The sequence below is a fragment of the Cheilinus undulatus genome, linkage group 2 (assembly GCF_018320785.1).
Source record: "Cheilinus undulatus linkage group 2, ASM1832078v1, whole genome shotgun sequence".
NCBI lineage: Eukaryota > Metazoa > Chordata > Actinopteri > Labriformes > Labridae > Cheilinus > Cheilinus undulatus.
In genome coordinates, this window is record NC_054866.1 from 31,712,804 (window position 1) to 31,729,063 (window position 16,260).

At 39.3% G+C, this 16,260-nt stretch overlaps 1 protein-coding gene across 1 annotated transcript in view; it reads left to right on the plus strand.

Annotated features, from left to right (window-relative positions):
• grik4 (glutamate receptor, ionotropic, kainate 4) overlaps positions 1–16,260 on the plus strand; it is a 308,564-nt gene that overhangs the window by 215,150 nt on the left and 77,154 nt on the right. The window contains exon 8 of the mRNA XM_041814181.1: positions 15,734–15,895. Within this exon, the coding sequence (XP_041670115.1) occupies positions 15,734–15,895 (162 nt within the window). The remainder of the gene's footprint in view (positions 1–15,733; positions 15,896–16,260) is intronic.

A 16,260-nucleotide genomic window follows, 5' to 3' on the forward strand; every position in this document is an offset into this window, starting at 1 on the left:
CAATGATACTATTACTCTTATAGTTGGTATGTTGTTAAATTTAGGCTATATAAGTTCCATTATGATTGCCAAAGAAAACCTCTATGGTCATTACATAGTTTGAACTGGATCAGAGGACAGTGTTGTTTGTTTAACATCAGTGTGTATATGGTACAAGGATAATCCTGTCCTGGGTGGTAACTGTGGGCAGTACTTGACTTCTCACTCATCACTTTTCTTTCTTTTTCTCCCCCTCTCATCCTCTTCCTGTCCCGTTTTTTTTCCCAAAGGAGAGCAAGGTTTGGGTAAATTTCTCCAATTCTCTGGTGATAATAATCACCCAACGACGCAGTCAGCACAGAGTAACATAAACACAGTCCACAGCAGTATTATACTGACAACGTTAACATTTATTTCATTCAAGTGAAATCAACATCAGTTACGTGACGTCGATATAATTTAACATTAACGTTACATTGACAGCACATTTTGGTCGGATCAGATGATGTTTATCTGGGGTGGGAATACATTAAATGTAAAGTGAACTTCTATTGCGTTACTTTGGCTGGATTCTGTTGTTGTGGTCTGTACATTAGAAATCAGTACAAATCTGGCGGATTTTTGGATTTTTGAGGCAGCCCACAAACCACTGCGATGACCAAAGATCGTATAGTTACGAGAGGATGATCTACCGCACAGTGATGTAGAGGCACAAGTGATGTCCGACACAAAGTATACTTGCAGTCAGTTATATCACCTTCTTTTTGTCACTTGAAAAAAATACCGAGGACATGACCTCGGTGTCCTCAATGGTAGTTACGGCCAAGATGAAAATGTCAAGACAAAATGAGGTTTTATGCATGTGCAGCTGCGCAAAAAACTTGGCAGGCAAACGTGTAAACATCTTCTCCGCCAAGAGAAGCCTCCAGTGTGGCTCTTTGCTCTTTTTTTAATAAAGTAACATGAAACAATTCTGATAAAACTCAGGTTGTCCCAATCACCATTTTTCAAACTCAGATTAGCCTAGATTAGAGTTTCAGTGTTTTTGTAAGCAGAAACAACTGAAGCAAGCAGAAAAACTACGAGATGTCTCAGCCTCATTCCATTTAACTTAGTATAGCTAACATTGTTGTAAAACAACTTAAAATCAAATTTCTACTCAGACTGGTGTAATAGCTCTGTTTCACTTTAATTAATAGTAAAAAAATAAAGTTACATTTTTCTTAGCGCAGTGGTCAGCTTGGTCTTAGCAAACAAAATATAAATTAAAAAAAATCAAAATTACTTCAGGTCCATTTAAAGTGGTGTAAACAGCTTCAATAGTCACAATGAATTTGAAATATTGCAATCCCACCTAGAAGTGGCTTGACTATATTGTGTCACAACAAAAACTAAACTCAAGAAATGAATTTAAAAAATCCCAACTCCACTTTAAAGTGGTGTAAACAGTTTGACTTTTATAGGCACACAACCAATTGAATCATACAGATTCAAACCAAGAATCCCTGTTAAATGTGGCATCCTAATCTAAGACATGAACAAAAACACTAACATTGCAGTAAAACCTGAATATCAAATACAAGGCACCCTTGCTATCACAGTGATATTTCTAAGCTGCTACAGACCTTTTTCATTCCTCACTCTCATTTCATCACCCACTGTTACCTTCAAATAAAGTAAAGATTCTTGTTCAGGACAACCAGCATTTTGATCACCTTTCCTGTGATATTTTGTGCCTTATTTTATTATTTTATTGGACTTAATTTACCAGGAAAGCCTCATTGAGATTACAAATCGTATTTACAAGAGTGTCCTGGCCAAGACAAGCAGCAGCAAATTCACAGAGTTACAAACATGAGACCTTAAAGCATAAAAACACTACAAAACACAGATCAACCAATCCAGGTCAGCAGAAGTCAGCAGATCAGAAAGTAATCAGTCAAAACATCTACATCCTGTTGCATAATCACTCTCTCCAGGGTATTTATCTTTCCTCTTAAAGTCCATAGTCTGCTGCTTTAGTGTAGCAGCATTCTCCTCTGTTGCTATAGTGAAATAACCATTTAGTATCTGATCAAATTGGTAGTATTAGATGCAGCCCTACTGCTACTACTTTGCCAAATGATTGTGTTTTCAGATGCAGCAAGTTCACGCTTAAGCTTGAAGTATTTCCATACTGCTGACATTTTAGCCACTGGGTTGCTAATAGAACTACTCCCACTGCTGCTCTGTCGTTATATACTTGCACGTTTAAGGCCTGCTGCAAATTGTGCTCCTTTTATGACAGCTGAGTAACTAATTGACTGGGATATTTGGTTTAAACTGCTGATTGCTGATCAATTTAAAAATGATTACTTTGGCTCCGATAGGATATATGCGATTGGGATCGTGAAACCTCTGGGTAAAACATTGGCTTTTCTACAGCTATAATTGAGGTAATGGTTTCAGCTGGAGCAGCCACTCTATACGTGGTCTTACAGTAAAAATCAATCCACCCTTAACAATTGCAAACTCATGCTGAGGCAGGACAGCAGAAGAGTAATAACATCTTTTCTTTTGTGAAAAGCTTTCAGTGCTATTCTGTTCTCCTGTTTTAGAAAAGACTTCTGCTCCAGGTCTGGTAAATCTGCCACCACACAATAGCTACAACCGAGCTACATCGGCAGAAGCCATTGCTAATGGCTACAACTACGTAAGCCCACCTAAAGCCACCACTTCATTCTCCTCAAAAGTTGCTGAATGGTCTAAACAGTGTTCTGTTTGGCACAAACGTTGTGGATTGGAGCTTTGCAAGATGAATTTGCCTGATGACAGAGATGGAGGCTGGCATACCATCTGCTTTGCAAGATTAACAGGAAAAGCCTTTTGAGAATATTTAAGACATCATAGTGTAATGCATGTCTGACTCCCTCACCTGCACTAATGTGATTTTTTATTTATTTATTTATTTATTTTTAGTATCTCATTAAAAAATAATCGTCTGTCACACAAATTTCAGAAGCTTGTTTCTTCCTTCAGAATATATAATAATACTGTCCATGCTTGTCCTTGTTGTTTCACCTCTCCAGTGCTCTTTATTTGCCTCAGTCTTTGCTTCTCTATCTGTTCCTCTGTGTTTCTTTCTGGGTGTGTCTGGTATTGATAGTAATTTTGTCTCTCAGATACAGAATTCAATTTCACAAGTTTATTGTTCTGTTAAAAAATTCCTGTCCCATATCTGTGAATGTGAATGAATGCAGGGAATATCCCTTGTTAAAAAAAAAAAGTAAATAAACAAGTCCTCTACATTAACCTTGCCCTCCATGTGCAGTGTGCGTGGTAACACAGAAGATTTATAAATAAAAAAAATCTTGTCAGTCAAACTGCTTTAGAGGGCAGTGACTGTGACTGTGAAATGATTTGGATTTAATTAATTCCCCTCCACTGCTTATGTAAAGTTCATATTTCCCTGTTTAGACACAGAGTTTGAGAATCAATCATCTGAGTAATGGAAAAGGTAATAAGCTACGTGGACGGTGACAACGGAAATCTGCATCCAGCCAGAATAAAAACTAAGTCATTATTATGTCACAACAAGTGTCATTCACCAAGTAATGTCTGCCTGCTGCTTATTTGTAACCCAAACACATTACCTTATGTAGCGAAGAATTGCTTTATGTTGGTGCTGTGGAGAGGAATATAATACAGAAATGAAGCTTGCAATAAAAGGGGGAGGACAAACCTTTTGATAAATTATTTCCACAACACTTACTGATTTAGCTGATTTAAGTATTATGGAAAGTTGAGTTACAGCAGATTGCAAGAAATGACGGCATTGTTATCTTGATTAAATCAAATTAAGATGTATTCTTGATACAAGAGGAAAACTTTTTCCATATCAGCATCATATGGTTTGAGCAGCATGAGATTATATGATTATTTAGTAATGATGCTGTTCTCATGTGTGAAAGGGCTTGAAAACAATTCTGACGACAAATATGCACACTTTAACTTGGAGAGTGAAATGCTCAATTAAATCTTGAAATCAATTCATTATACTCCATCTCAGATTTTACAGATAATGAATAATCTCTCTCCTATCTTAATCAGTTTTTTAGTTTACTGGTTTAAAAAACACACATTATTAAAAAATGTCTCTTTTGAAAGCTTGCTGGAATCTTTTTTGCTCCAAATATTTATCTGTTTATTGTAAAGAATTCATGTAAGGGCTGAATTGCTGCCTCTGTATAATGCTGTGACTCCAGCCACACAGCCATCCCATTTATTAACCTTGATCAGCCTGTCTGTCCACCAATCCTTCTGTCCGCCCCTCCATCCGTCCATCCATCAAACCATTTTCTTGCTCCTAAGATCAGATACCTTCTCTTTTTATGCAAAAGAAGGTAAACTAAAAGCTTTGTGCTTTTGCTCAGCTCTCTTTTTACTGCACTCTTCTTCCACAATACCCTTATTATTGCTTATGCTGCACCAATGCATAAACAAGACCCCTAGATACTAGAACTTCTTCAACTGAGGCAGAGTCCACCCAAAGGAAGTAATCTACTATTTTCCAGCAGAGAACCCCGGCTTCAGATTAGGCAGAACCTCATTCAAAGTGTCGCACTTGGCTGCAAATTGCCCCAGTGCCTGCTGGAAGGTCATAGTTTGAAAAGGCACACAGAACATCATTATCTTTTAGAAACAGGGATGAAATCTTCTGTCCTCCCTCCTCATTTTGAAACCCTTCCATAACAATCAGAAGTTTAGAAACCCCTATGAAAATGGCTGCATGATGAAGAGCTACCTAAAATCAAAGGAATTGGGACTGCCCTCTTGTCTGACCTTTGGAAACTGCTTTCAGGACTTAGTCAGACCATGGGATCTGGCTAGGCTAAACCCAAGGTACATACGTGGAACACTGCCTTTTGGCCCACTACCCAAATGCACAGGCATGGAGAATGGGTGCACTGAAATAGTTGGTTGACGGAAGTGGTGGCCTTGGCATCTGATCCCTTGCTCACCTTGTCACCCATCTCAGAGAGAAACCAGCTCTTGAAAGTCTTTATGCTTTGACATCGTCAAGTATTCCCTCAAAGAAAGGAGAATCACAAACAGATCAGTATACATATCAGTATGCATGACAGGCAGTTAATCGTTCATGGCTAATCTGGATGCCTAGCTGGAGAGTAGAAGAGGTCTGTTGATGTTTGAAAATTATTAATCAATCAGGACTCCAAAAGAGAATGCGTGTGATAGAATTCTGATCTGACATTAAAGAAAACCAAAGCCAAAAGAGACAAACACAGAGCGACGATAGAGGTTTTTCTTTGAAACACTTCCAATGCCCTGGCGTATGTAATATGAGCCAAGCCTTCTCACCTCATCACCCCAAACATAACTTTCCCACAAATGCAAACAAACTCTGAGAAAGCTTGTTTACCATCACAGTAAAGGAGGTGAACTTCCCAAGTCTCTTTATCTGAAAGATTAGTGAAGCGTTCCACCTCTCACACTCTTACCTCTGTATGTGCGAGGAGTTTTGGCTTATTGATTACTCTGTGTCAGGCCCATTACCAGAAGCTCTCCCTCTGAGCCCTATGTAAGGATGACTCACTGTTGACAATTGTATTACAGCCTATTATCTTCCAAATCCCAGGGCTTGAGTAGAGCTCAATGTAGGGTCGTCTTTGGAAAGTTGAAATTGCTTACTGACTTCATACCTGACTTCCCTCCCATGCTCTATTACTCTCTTCTCTGCATCATCACAGCCCACCTGCTCACTCAGCTCATACCAGTTTCACACAGTATCAAAAGGCAAGGCAAAGGGGATCTTGGAACTTATTCTCTGTTGTCTGACAGTAATTCAGCCTCTATCGTTTAGACAGACTTATTTTACTCACACTGAAGCATTCTTAAAGAGTTAAGCACTTCTTCAAGATACCTGGTTACTATGTGGCAGCTCTGTTGCCTCACAGCAAGAACATTCCTGGTTCCTGGTTCCTGCTTGGACATGACCTTTCTGTGTAGAGTTTTCATGTTCCTCTCATGCATGCATGGCTTCTCTGTGGGTAGTCCAGCTTACTCCAACAGTCCAAAAACATGCTCGTTAGGTTAATTGGTGACCCTAAATTGCCCGTAGACTGCCTGGTTTGTCTCTCTGTCAGCCCTGTGATGGACTGGTGACCAGTCCAGGGTTTACCATGCTTTTAGCCCAATGAGAGCTGATACTGATCTTTCCTTGATATAATTCATTCTGTTGCAGGTGACTTAGTCGTGACAGGAAACACTGATGATGCGGCACAGCAAACGCTTCACTTAGAAAACAGAATTCACATCTAGTCTCCACTTCATTATCTGCTGCATCTCTTCGGTGTTTTTTTGCTTCCATATTTCAGCCATGAACTCTCTACCCCACAGCCAACTGTGCATCTGTAGATGTCCAGTCTTTATTTATAAATCATCTGTTGTGTGGTAGCAAAGCTTTTCAATGAAATGGAATGTACATGAGAAATTTGATTGACTTTTTTGGCTCTTAATGCTTTTGTCCTTTAAATTGTGATTTTCTTTTTTTGTGCTTGCTTTGTGCTGTCATGTCTCTCCATAAAGTCTTCTGGGTTAGAATGAATAGCTTCCTGGAAGAGACAGACTGTTTCAGATTCCAAACATATGCTAGTGTCTGCAATATTCATGGCAGTTTGGCCTCCACCAGGCTAAGAATTATTCTGGGCATAAGGTCTGTTCCTCACAAATAGGCTGTTACTGTTGCTGGTCAGACGTAATTCTGTGAATAATGGAATAAAATTGGTCATTTGTTTCCAGCACTGCAGGAACGCTGCCAGATTGTTGTGATGTATACGGCCATTAGATGCTTTCAAACAAAGCTAATGTATCAACCCAAGCGTAATTCACTAAGATATATGTTATGTTAATTCTATGGTCATCTTTCAGTGAATAAAACTAGCTGACCACTGGGAGTAATGGAAGTGGCAGTAAGTGACTTGTACAAGAGGGATGACTTTGGCACAGTTCATGTACATTCAGCACAACATGGCATCCTGACAGCAACTGGGTCCTCAAAGCCACAGAGAAATGCAATTACAGTGTCCAGCTGCAGCAGAATATTGAGATAGATTTAATGATCAGAAACCTCAGTAAATCATCAATCTAGTTTTTCTATTACATCTTAGGTTCATAACAGGACTGCAGGCATGACATTTGGTAATGCTCCCTCACTCCTCCTCCTCTCTGGCCGTCCCACGCTTGCTGAGAACATCATAATTAAGAGGCTTCATGAAGCTTTAGAGCTTAGCCTGAATTTATATGGCAGTTGATAAAAGCATAAAATGATACATTACCGAAAACATTGTGTGAATCTTTGAAAATCTTTGTGCAGTGGCAACCAGACCGAAGTCTCAAGGTTTCAGCTGGTTACACTCCTCCCTCCAGTAAAACAGAAAGGACATCTTTAATAGTCATTTTAGTGTTGTAAAAATCAATATGCAATTTACAGAAATTTTAATCCATATAGGCTGCTGTGGTCTTCCTCTTTCTTAAAGGCTTGCCATGATAAATATTTCATTTTTTCTTAATTTTCAGATTGACGATTATGAGTAACACCACTTATTGCTGAGTCTCTTTCAGGCACTTATTGAGATAATTACCCCTTGGCAGTTTTATCTGTCCTTATAATGTAATGCTCCCCTCTTGAACATTATTTTAATTGACCACAAAGTGAAGGTGACAGGGGTCATTCTTAAACAAACCAAAAAGAAAACCCAATGCGCAAAGCTGCCTTCAAAACCTACAAAGCTTCTTTGGTGTGTTTGGCTGTCATGGTTCTTTCTCAATATTTTCATGATCCTTACTTCAACAGTTCAATCCCCTCTGTCCCTACGCGTGGTGATTCTTAAGTTTAGTAAAGTATCTTTTGATAGACATGTAAGTTACTATTACTGCCACGTCTGTCACAATGAAGTCTCCAATTCTAGTCGTCATTGAAGAAAAGAAATGGAGTGTTTTCAGCAGCAACTTAACAAACATTTTTTTATAAATGAGAAACTTAACTTCACACAACTCGGAAAATAAGATATTAGGAATACCTGGAGTGTTAAAAACTGGATCAGAAAATAAAACCAAGACTTTTAAGTTCTTAACTGTCACCCTGTCATGGCATAAATGTGACTATTTCTCTGCAGCATAACAGATGAGTTTTCCATTAGGACATTTTTTAATTCGAGAGGATCGTGTGTTTTTTTCATTAGTGGGTGGGGCTTCGGTGCATTCAACTGACACACCCACAGCATCCTAGAGCAAATAATAATGCCTCATTTTTCATGATTTTGAAGCTTAATTTTTTAAACATAGAAATGTTTTTCATGACTTAAATTGGTTTATAACATATTCGCCTCGCAAATGACAAACCTAGTTTACAGATTTGTAATCACCTGTAAGAGTTAAATGAAAAATTGCCTAATATTCATTAAATGAACAGTGTGAACACCGTCACTTAAGTGCTGTCCATTAGTTATCCAGTCAGGCTGGATTGGTGTTAATGCAAGGTATCGAAATGACCTTACTCACTGGTCATCTTTTACTCAGACACTCTGTACCTCAAGCTGTCTCTTACCACTAGCATTGGCCTTGCCCCAGCTCATAGCATCAGAGTGTCTTAGTCCCAGTCATCCCTGACAAACCACTCTGATGATCTCTTGATGCTTCCAGTGTGCCTCCACTTCCTGCCATACTCAGTGCTCTTGCTGGGGTCTTTGATCACATATCTTTGGACAGTATCAGTAAGCAGACTGCTCTTGACTTGGCTGCGTTAAATTCCTTCCCCACTAATGAGATTTGCAAGCAGAGCTTTGAGGTCTTGCTGTGCAGGCTCACAGACAAGCTAAATTAATTTTACTTGTATGACAGTCCTTAGTCCTTTTTTAATTTACATAGAAAATATTCCCATGAGTCATCTGATGTGTGGCTTCAGTTCATTGTTGTGACTCACTTGACATTATTGCAATGTTCCTCAGTTTACACAATCTTTGGCCGACAACTCTAGCAAACTGCATCAATTTAAATACCACTGTTACACATTTTTCAAAGAGACAAAATGTTCAGATGACTCAATCTATTGAAACAGAGATATGTTTGATTTTCACCCAAGAGAATTACTCTTAACAATCCCTCCATAGCATTCATATATATCACACAACTCCCTATACAGTCAAACTTGTGCTTGAAAGGCTTATCTATAAACAGAGCTTTTCAGCTACAGATATCAAAGTTTCTGTCACAGGATGTCGTACCATGTATGCAGCAGAGATGTAATCTAGAGAATCACTCTAATCTCAGCATTTCTGTCCTATTTAGGGAGATGAGATCAATGAACAAAGAGGAGAGCTGAAAGAGGCTGCCTGGTAAAAAGGTTTTGGCTTCATTTTGGATATCCTGTTTTGAATGGTGGATTTATCGAGGCTTACAGCACCGCAAAGAAATATTTCACTGTGTGTAGTGGAGTAAAGGCTGTATAGGGGGTTGAATTTATGACAGGAAATCCAACAAGCAGCAGCAGCAGTTCTCTCAGGTTCTCATTATTCATTGCTCAAACTATCTACATCATAACAAACACCCATTGGTCACACATTTGGACATTTTTTGTTGGTGAATGTACATGTGGTCATATGAAAAAGATCCAGTATTTCAAAAGTAAGAAAACAATTAAAATAGAACTAGCCAATAGAAACAAAAATCCTCAAGAGTGAGAGACTGATGATGGAGGCGAAGACAAAGAATGGAAAAGAAAGAAACTTCCAGGTTGTGAGGTTTTCAGACTGAGCAGGGGAAGCAACAGTTTTTGGTTGGTTGGCTCCAGTTCTGGCGGCTGATGGATCTCCAGGTGACAGCCGGTGTCAGGGGGCCTTCAGCCAGGCTGTCACTCCCTCGCACTATACACTATCCCTTCCCTTCTCATCTCCTTTTAAAGTCTTCAGTTGCCAGCTAATCTTTTACCTTCATTATTTTCATTACTTCAGCCTCTACCTTCCATGCATTCCCTCTCCTGTCTGCCATCATCATTACGGTCTTCCAAGACCTTTATGGATGACAGTCAGCTCCCCAGCTGCACTATTTTGCCCTCCAACTGTGTCTTTCTACTGTTTGCCAACTTCCTTCCACTGACACTTCATGTGTTTAGTATGCAAGAGAGCATCATTGCTTATGTGCAGGGATTTATTCTGTTTCTTTTAGACCGTATGTTTGTGTGTGCATGCATATGTGTGTTTGAATTTGACTGATTTGGTGTCAGTGTTTGTGCCCTGAAACCACACAATTGCAGCACATTAGTTTTCTTCAGACACAGCTGGAGGATATTTCTGTGACCTTGGTCCTCAGTGAGGGTGTTTATGGGTTGCTCAGTTTGTGGGTTTTTTCCTCATGTGTCCATGCATATACAGGCACTCTTGAGGGGCATGCTTAATGATAGGCTCATTTGCACAGCTTTGCCTCTAATGATCTATTAAAGTACACTTAGCCAGTAATTATACAGCCAGTCCCAAAGGGATTTTAAGGCCCCTCGAGGGACAGCTAAAGATTCAAGAAGACTATAAAAAAAGATGAGTCTTACGTAATGTGCCGGAATCAATAATATAATGGTCTTCAACTTTGCTGTGGGGCTATAATGGAAATGAAAGGATTTTGTCAAATGAGATTTTTTTCCTGATGTGATAGTTAAAGTTAGAAAAAGGATTAAGTGTTCCTCAAGCTTTGCTTCTTCTGAGGAACATGTAATCCCTCTCTAGCTCCCCATTTTCTGTCGACTTCCTCTAATTACCTCATTTCAAACACAACATGCGAAATCAAGAGGTCTAGGTTATCTGTTTCTTTGTAGTTGGTTTTTAAATTCAGTAGAAGAATAACAAAGAACAGACAGCCTTTTCTCTAACTAGGCAATTATCCAAGTCATTAACAAAATTGTCTCCTGAAGTTTTTTTTTTTTCTGCCTCAATAAATGGCATGTTAGGTATTAAACTGTTTTTGCCCCATTTTCAGTTGAAAATTTATGTTCTCAGATGTTATCTGTGTTCGAAACTGATTGTTTTATGCTCTCAGATTCTGTCTTTTACCATATTTTTCAACATTTTGTAGTCCTGGTGCTGCACAAAGCAGTCACAAGACACTATTGGAGCAGGGTGGCAAACACCAAGTTCAAAGAGATGTTGGTGGGTGGATACAGTAATAAGCTTGTGTAGGGTTGTAGAATACACTACAAGTAAGAGTATGGCTTGCAGGCTACAATTCACTCTTCACTCTCTTCACTGGTGAATGCTTGCTTTCACAGAAAGCTTCATAATGAAGATGGCGTATCTCTGTTACCGGACTCAACAGAAAGCCCCATCCCACAGACTAGAATGAACCTAGTCATTGTTTTAAGGTGACCTTACACACCCTCTATCTCCTATATTGAAAACTAGTCCTTCTTTCTTCTGTCTTTTCAAAAATACTCTGGATGTTAGGGCTTTAGATCATATCTTTTTCTATCTTCCAAATTGTTATCATTGGCTCTTTTTGGAGTTAAAATTGACTCTTCTTAACACTAACCAGTGTTACTGTAGCTCAACGCTTTTTTTGAAGTGTAAGAAATTTACTCCCTCAGTGTCACATTTTTATAAAATGTGAAATATTTACTTTCACTTTGGGTGCAAATTTGAAGTTGTTGCAGTTTTCAATTACATTGGCTTGCAAAAGTATTCATACTCCTTTCTTATTGTTATAGCCACAAACGTAAATATATTTTAGTGGGATTTAATGTGATAAATCAACAAAATGGTGCATAGTTGTGAAGTGAAAGGAATATTATACAAGGCTTTTAACAAATAAAAATCTGAAAAGTGTGGTATGCAAAAGTATTCAGCCCCCTGGAGTCAATACTTTATAACCACCTTTTGCTGCAATTACAGCTGCAAGACTTTTGGGGTATGTCTCTACCAACTTTGTACATACAGAGACTGAAATTTTTGCCTATTCCTCTTTGCAAAATAGCTCAAGCTCAGTCAGATTTGATGGAGAGTGTCTGTGAACAGCAATTTTCAAGTCTTGCCGGAGATTCTCAATGGGCTTTAGGTCTGGACTTTGACTGGGCCATTCTAATACATGAATATGCATAAATCTAAACTATTTCATTGTAGCTCTGGCTGTATGTTTAGGGTAGTTGTCCTACTGAAAGGTGAACCTCCGCCCCGGTCCTAAGTCTTTTGCTGAGTCTAACAGGTTTTCCTCCAAGATTGCCCTGTATTTGGCTCCATCCATCTTGCCATCAACTCTGACCAGTTTCCCTGTCTCGGCTGAAGAATAGCATCCCCACAGCATGATGCTGCCACCCCCATGTTTCACAGTGGGGATGACACAACAACAATGGCTTTCTTCTTGCTACTCTTCCATAAAGGCCAGATTTGTAGAGTGCATGACTAATAGTTGTCCTGTGGACAGGTTCTCCCACCTGAGCTGTCTCTGCAGCTCCTCCAGAGTTACCATGGGCCTCTATGTTGCTTCTCTGATCAATTCTCTTCTTGCCCGGCCTGTAAGTTTAGGTGGACGGCCATTTCTTGGTAGGTTTGTAGTTGTGCCATGCTCTTTCCATTTTCGGTTGATGGATTGAACAATTTCAACTTTATCCCTGACCTGTCTGGCGTGCTCCTTGGTCTTCATGGTGCTGTTTGTTCACTGATGTTCTCTAACATATGTCTGAGGCCTTCACAGAGCAGCTGTATTTATACAGAGTATAAATATACCATTAGCCCTATCTCCCAATAGTAAAGAATCCTTTAAAAAATTCCTGGATCCAGACGGTGACCCGGATCAGTCCCAAAATCTAATCAGTTCTCCCTTATGCCATTCCTGATATTTCCTAAAAATTTCATGAAAATCCATCCATGACTTTTTGAGTTATGTTGCTAACAAACTAACAAACAAACAAACTAACTAACAAATGAATAAACCCACCCAATCACATAACCTCCTTGGTGGAGGTAACTAAATATCAAGTTTTCCCAAGAAGCACAAATTAAAACGAATTTAAAGTCACAAGGAGATTTGGGTAGACAGAGCTCTGTGTGTCTGCTAGTACAGGAGAACAAGGGGTTGAAATAATATTGAAAACAGTCAAATTAAACCAGCCTTCTATCCTTTTTTTTCCTTTCATAATTCCTCTTAATGTGAGTATTCAGTCTACATTTGGCAAAAACATGGTTATTTCCTTTCTCTGTGTATCTGAATGATTTTGATTGTTTTCATTCCTGAATTAATTCACTGGAGAACAGCTGATCTCCAGCTCAGTGAAGTCTTCTCTGTTTAATATCATATCAGTGGGCTCAGATGTTTTGATTATGTCACCAAATCAATCACTCCCAACAACATGTTATGGTTCTAAACCCTGTGAATAAAGGGGCTGTTGTGATAACTGAAGACTTTTCCGAGTTTTAACTCAGAAAATTGTTTATGTTCGGGTCTGTTGTGCTACGTTTGGTGTTAGCATCTTAGTTAAACTTTAGCTCTGCCGTCTCTCCACCGAGATTTAAGAGCTGCCATTGTTCTTAAACACTTTTCTCCAAAGTGTACAGAAGGGCAGACATTTTCAATGTTATCCTTTCTTCATGTAAAGTCCACATGACTTTTTCCTGAGGTGCAGAACTGTAACTGAAAGACGTTTTGGCGACAACTGATGAAACACATCCAGCTACCTAGCTAGCACCTACGGCGAATGGAACTCTGGTTTAAAGGTGAAAGGTCACTGTGGGTCGCACGAGATTACAGATGCTGAGCCAGAGCATGGTGGAACAGGCTATGAAAACAAGCAGCAGAGCTTCAATTAACCAATCTATAACGTTAAAACCAGTCCAAAGACTGGTTCGTGCTGCATTTTTACTGATCCAGAGCTCTGCAGACTGATGCACTTGGACCGCTGACATCAAGATCGGTTAACCGATCCATATCGGATTATCTTTACACTACTACCTTCTACTCAAAGTCAACACCCACTGCTTCCTCCTACCCCACTGTGCTCTGAGTCGGTATCAGTTCAGTCATCCACTGGTGTCTTCACACCAGAGTGACTCATACTCTGTCTCCTCTTGATCTGAGAGCTTTTTTTTTTTTTTTTTTTTTTTTTAACACCTACCTGCTTATCAGTTATTTAATTCACTGGCCTTTTCACTCTTTTTGTCTGCATGTCCATTATCTGATTTGCCTAATCCCCTTTTGTTCATTTTCCTCAAACAGATGAAAAAAAAGGACATTTTGTGTATCTGATTTTTCTGTTGCAGCTCAGCTAAACTGTAGACCTCACAAGCTTTGATATCTCCAGGTGCCAGCAAAGATTTCTTTTGGAGTTAATAAAATATGTGTTGTATAAAACGTGTGCTTGTTTGTGACAGTTTTGATTCTGAGTTAATCTGTTAAGGCAGCACCACCGAGGTGGGTTCTTACATGGCTTAAAGAAAGTATTAGGGAAGTGTTGCAGCTTTGATACTCTTTTTATATATAAAAAAGAGCCCCCTCCCCCCACCCCAACAATTTACCCCTAATAGTATTTTCTTTGAAACATCTCAACTTCCCTCCTGTGTGTCTTTTAATCAGTTAACCATTCATGCATGTAAACTCTGTTACTATTTATTCTCTCTATTCTGTCTGCTCTGCCACTTGGCTTCACAACAACCCAGAGTCACTTGCCCTCTCTTTCTGTCCAAACCACAGATTATATTTCATTTTCATATTTTATATATGATATTTCAAGAAGCATAGTTAGGGGGATTGAAAAGGGGGTGGGAGGGAAAAATTGTTGCTGATTTTATCAACCTGACCCTGAATTGTATCATTTCTTGTGTAGTTCTGTAGGAATCATATCTCTAAAAATGTATTTTTTGGGGGCGAAAAAAAAAACAGATTTGTTTTTATTACATTTGACTCTCATCCACACCCACCAGTCCTTATCTTTAGAGTTTCTAGGCGTGATGACAGACAGGTAGGCTAGGCTTGGTCTGGCAGTCATAAACAAGATGGCACAACAGGCTGCCGTGTGAAAGCTGCCACCCGAGGGTGGTCTGTGTTCTGACACCTCTATTAACCTTCAGATTCCATCCTTTGTTACACCCTTGCCTCCCATCCTTCCTGCTCATCCTAATGTCTACAGCAATGTCTACACCTGTCTCCTGTCTGCTGTTCTCTGGGTGGAGGAAGACTCTCGTGTCCCTGGAGCAAAAAGAAAGCCATATAACAAATTCTCACTTGTCTGTCCTTCAGCCTAAAATATTTCAATACACCACAGATTTCTATCTGACTTTGTAACTCATATGTCAATCTCAGTGTTCTTGTTTTTCTCCAACCTGTCTCAGGTGTTTCTGTCCATTTCTCTCTAGTTCTCACAGCTTATCACTGCAGCTTCCTATTCATTCTAAAGCCTTGAGATACATATAACCAGTACAAAATGCAGGGTCTTGTGCAGTGATGTGTTGCTAAATGGTGAGATTGTGCACATTACTGCAGCCTTCTCATGTCAATCACCTGGAATAATGGGATGTAATGGAACTAAATAAGACAGAGCAAATCAGATGTAAACATGACTGATTAAGACAAGGGTTTTTTTTTTTACATTGACAGTAATTCAGTATATCATTCTTTGTTATTTAAAGCATAGCATGGCAGAATATTTGACAGCTTCCATGTAGGTTAAAGACCAATAATCTGTTTCTCTCTGCCTGTCTCTTTTTCTCTCTCATTTTCCCCGCAGGAGTTTTCTTTACTCCGGCTGGACGATGTGGCAGACCAACGAGTCAACATAGTTGGTTTTTCAGTCTTCAACAAAACTCATCCCTTCTTTCAGGATTTTGTGCTAAGCCTAAACCGCTCCTGGCAAGAGAACTGTGACCATGCACCCTTTGCTGGCACCCCGGTAAGTGTACACAACACACACAACTCTACGGACTTTGAAGAACAAGGTTAGCAATTTATTGTGTCCTTACCGAGTCTAAACAGGGCCTTCCCTGGCATTGCTCTTCATAAAAAGCATTTATCTTAAACTGATCAAGTGAACAACACTGAAGTAGCACTTCAGACAAAAAACAATTGTGTAGATGGAACGTAGAGCTGATATTTATCAAGATAAATGTTAAAATTGCAGGTGATGCTTTAGGCAGTTTTTTTTTTCCTAACAGCTCATTATCAGAGTTTGGTGCCTACTTTATCAGATTTATGAGGGCCTTGTCTCCACAAAATCCACTTTGGAGGAAACTTCACATCTAATAAGCTTCCCCCCTT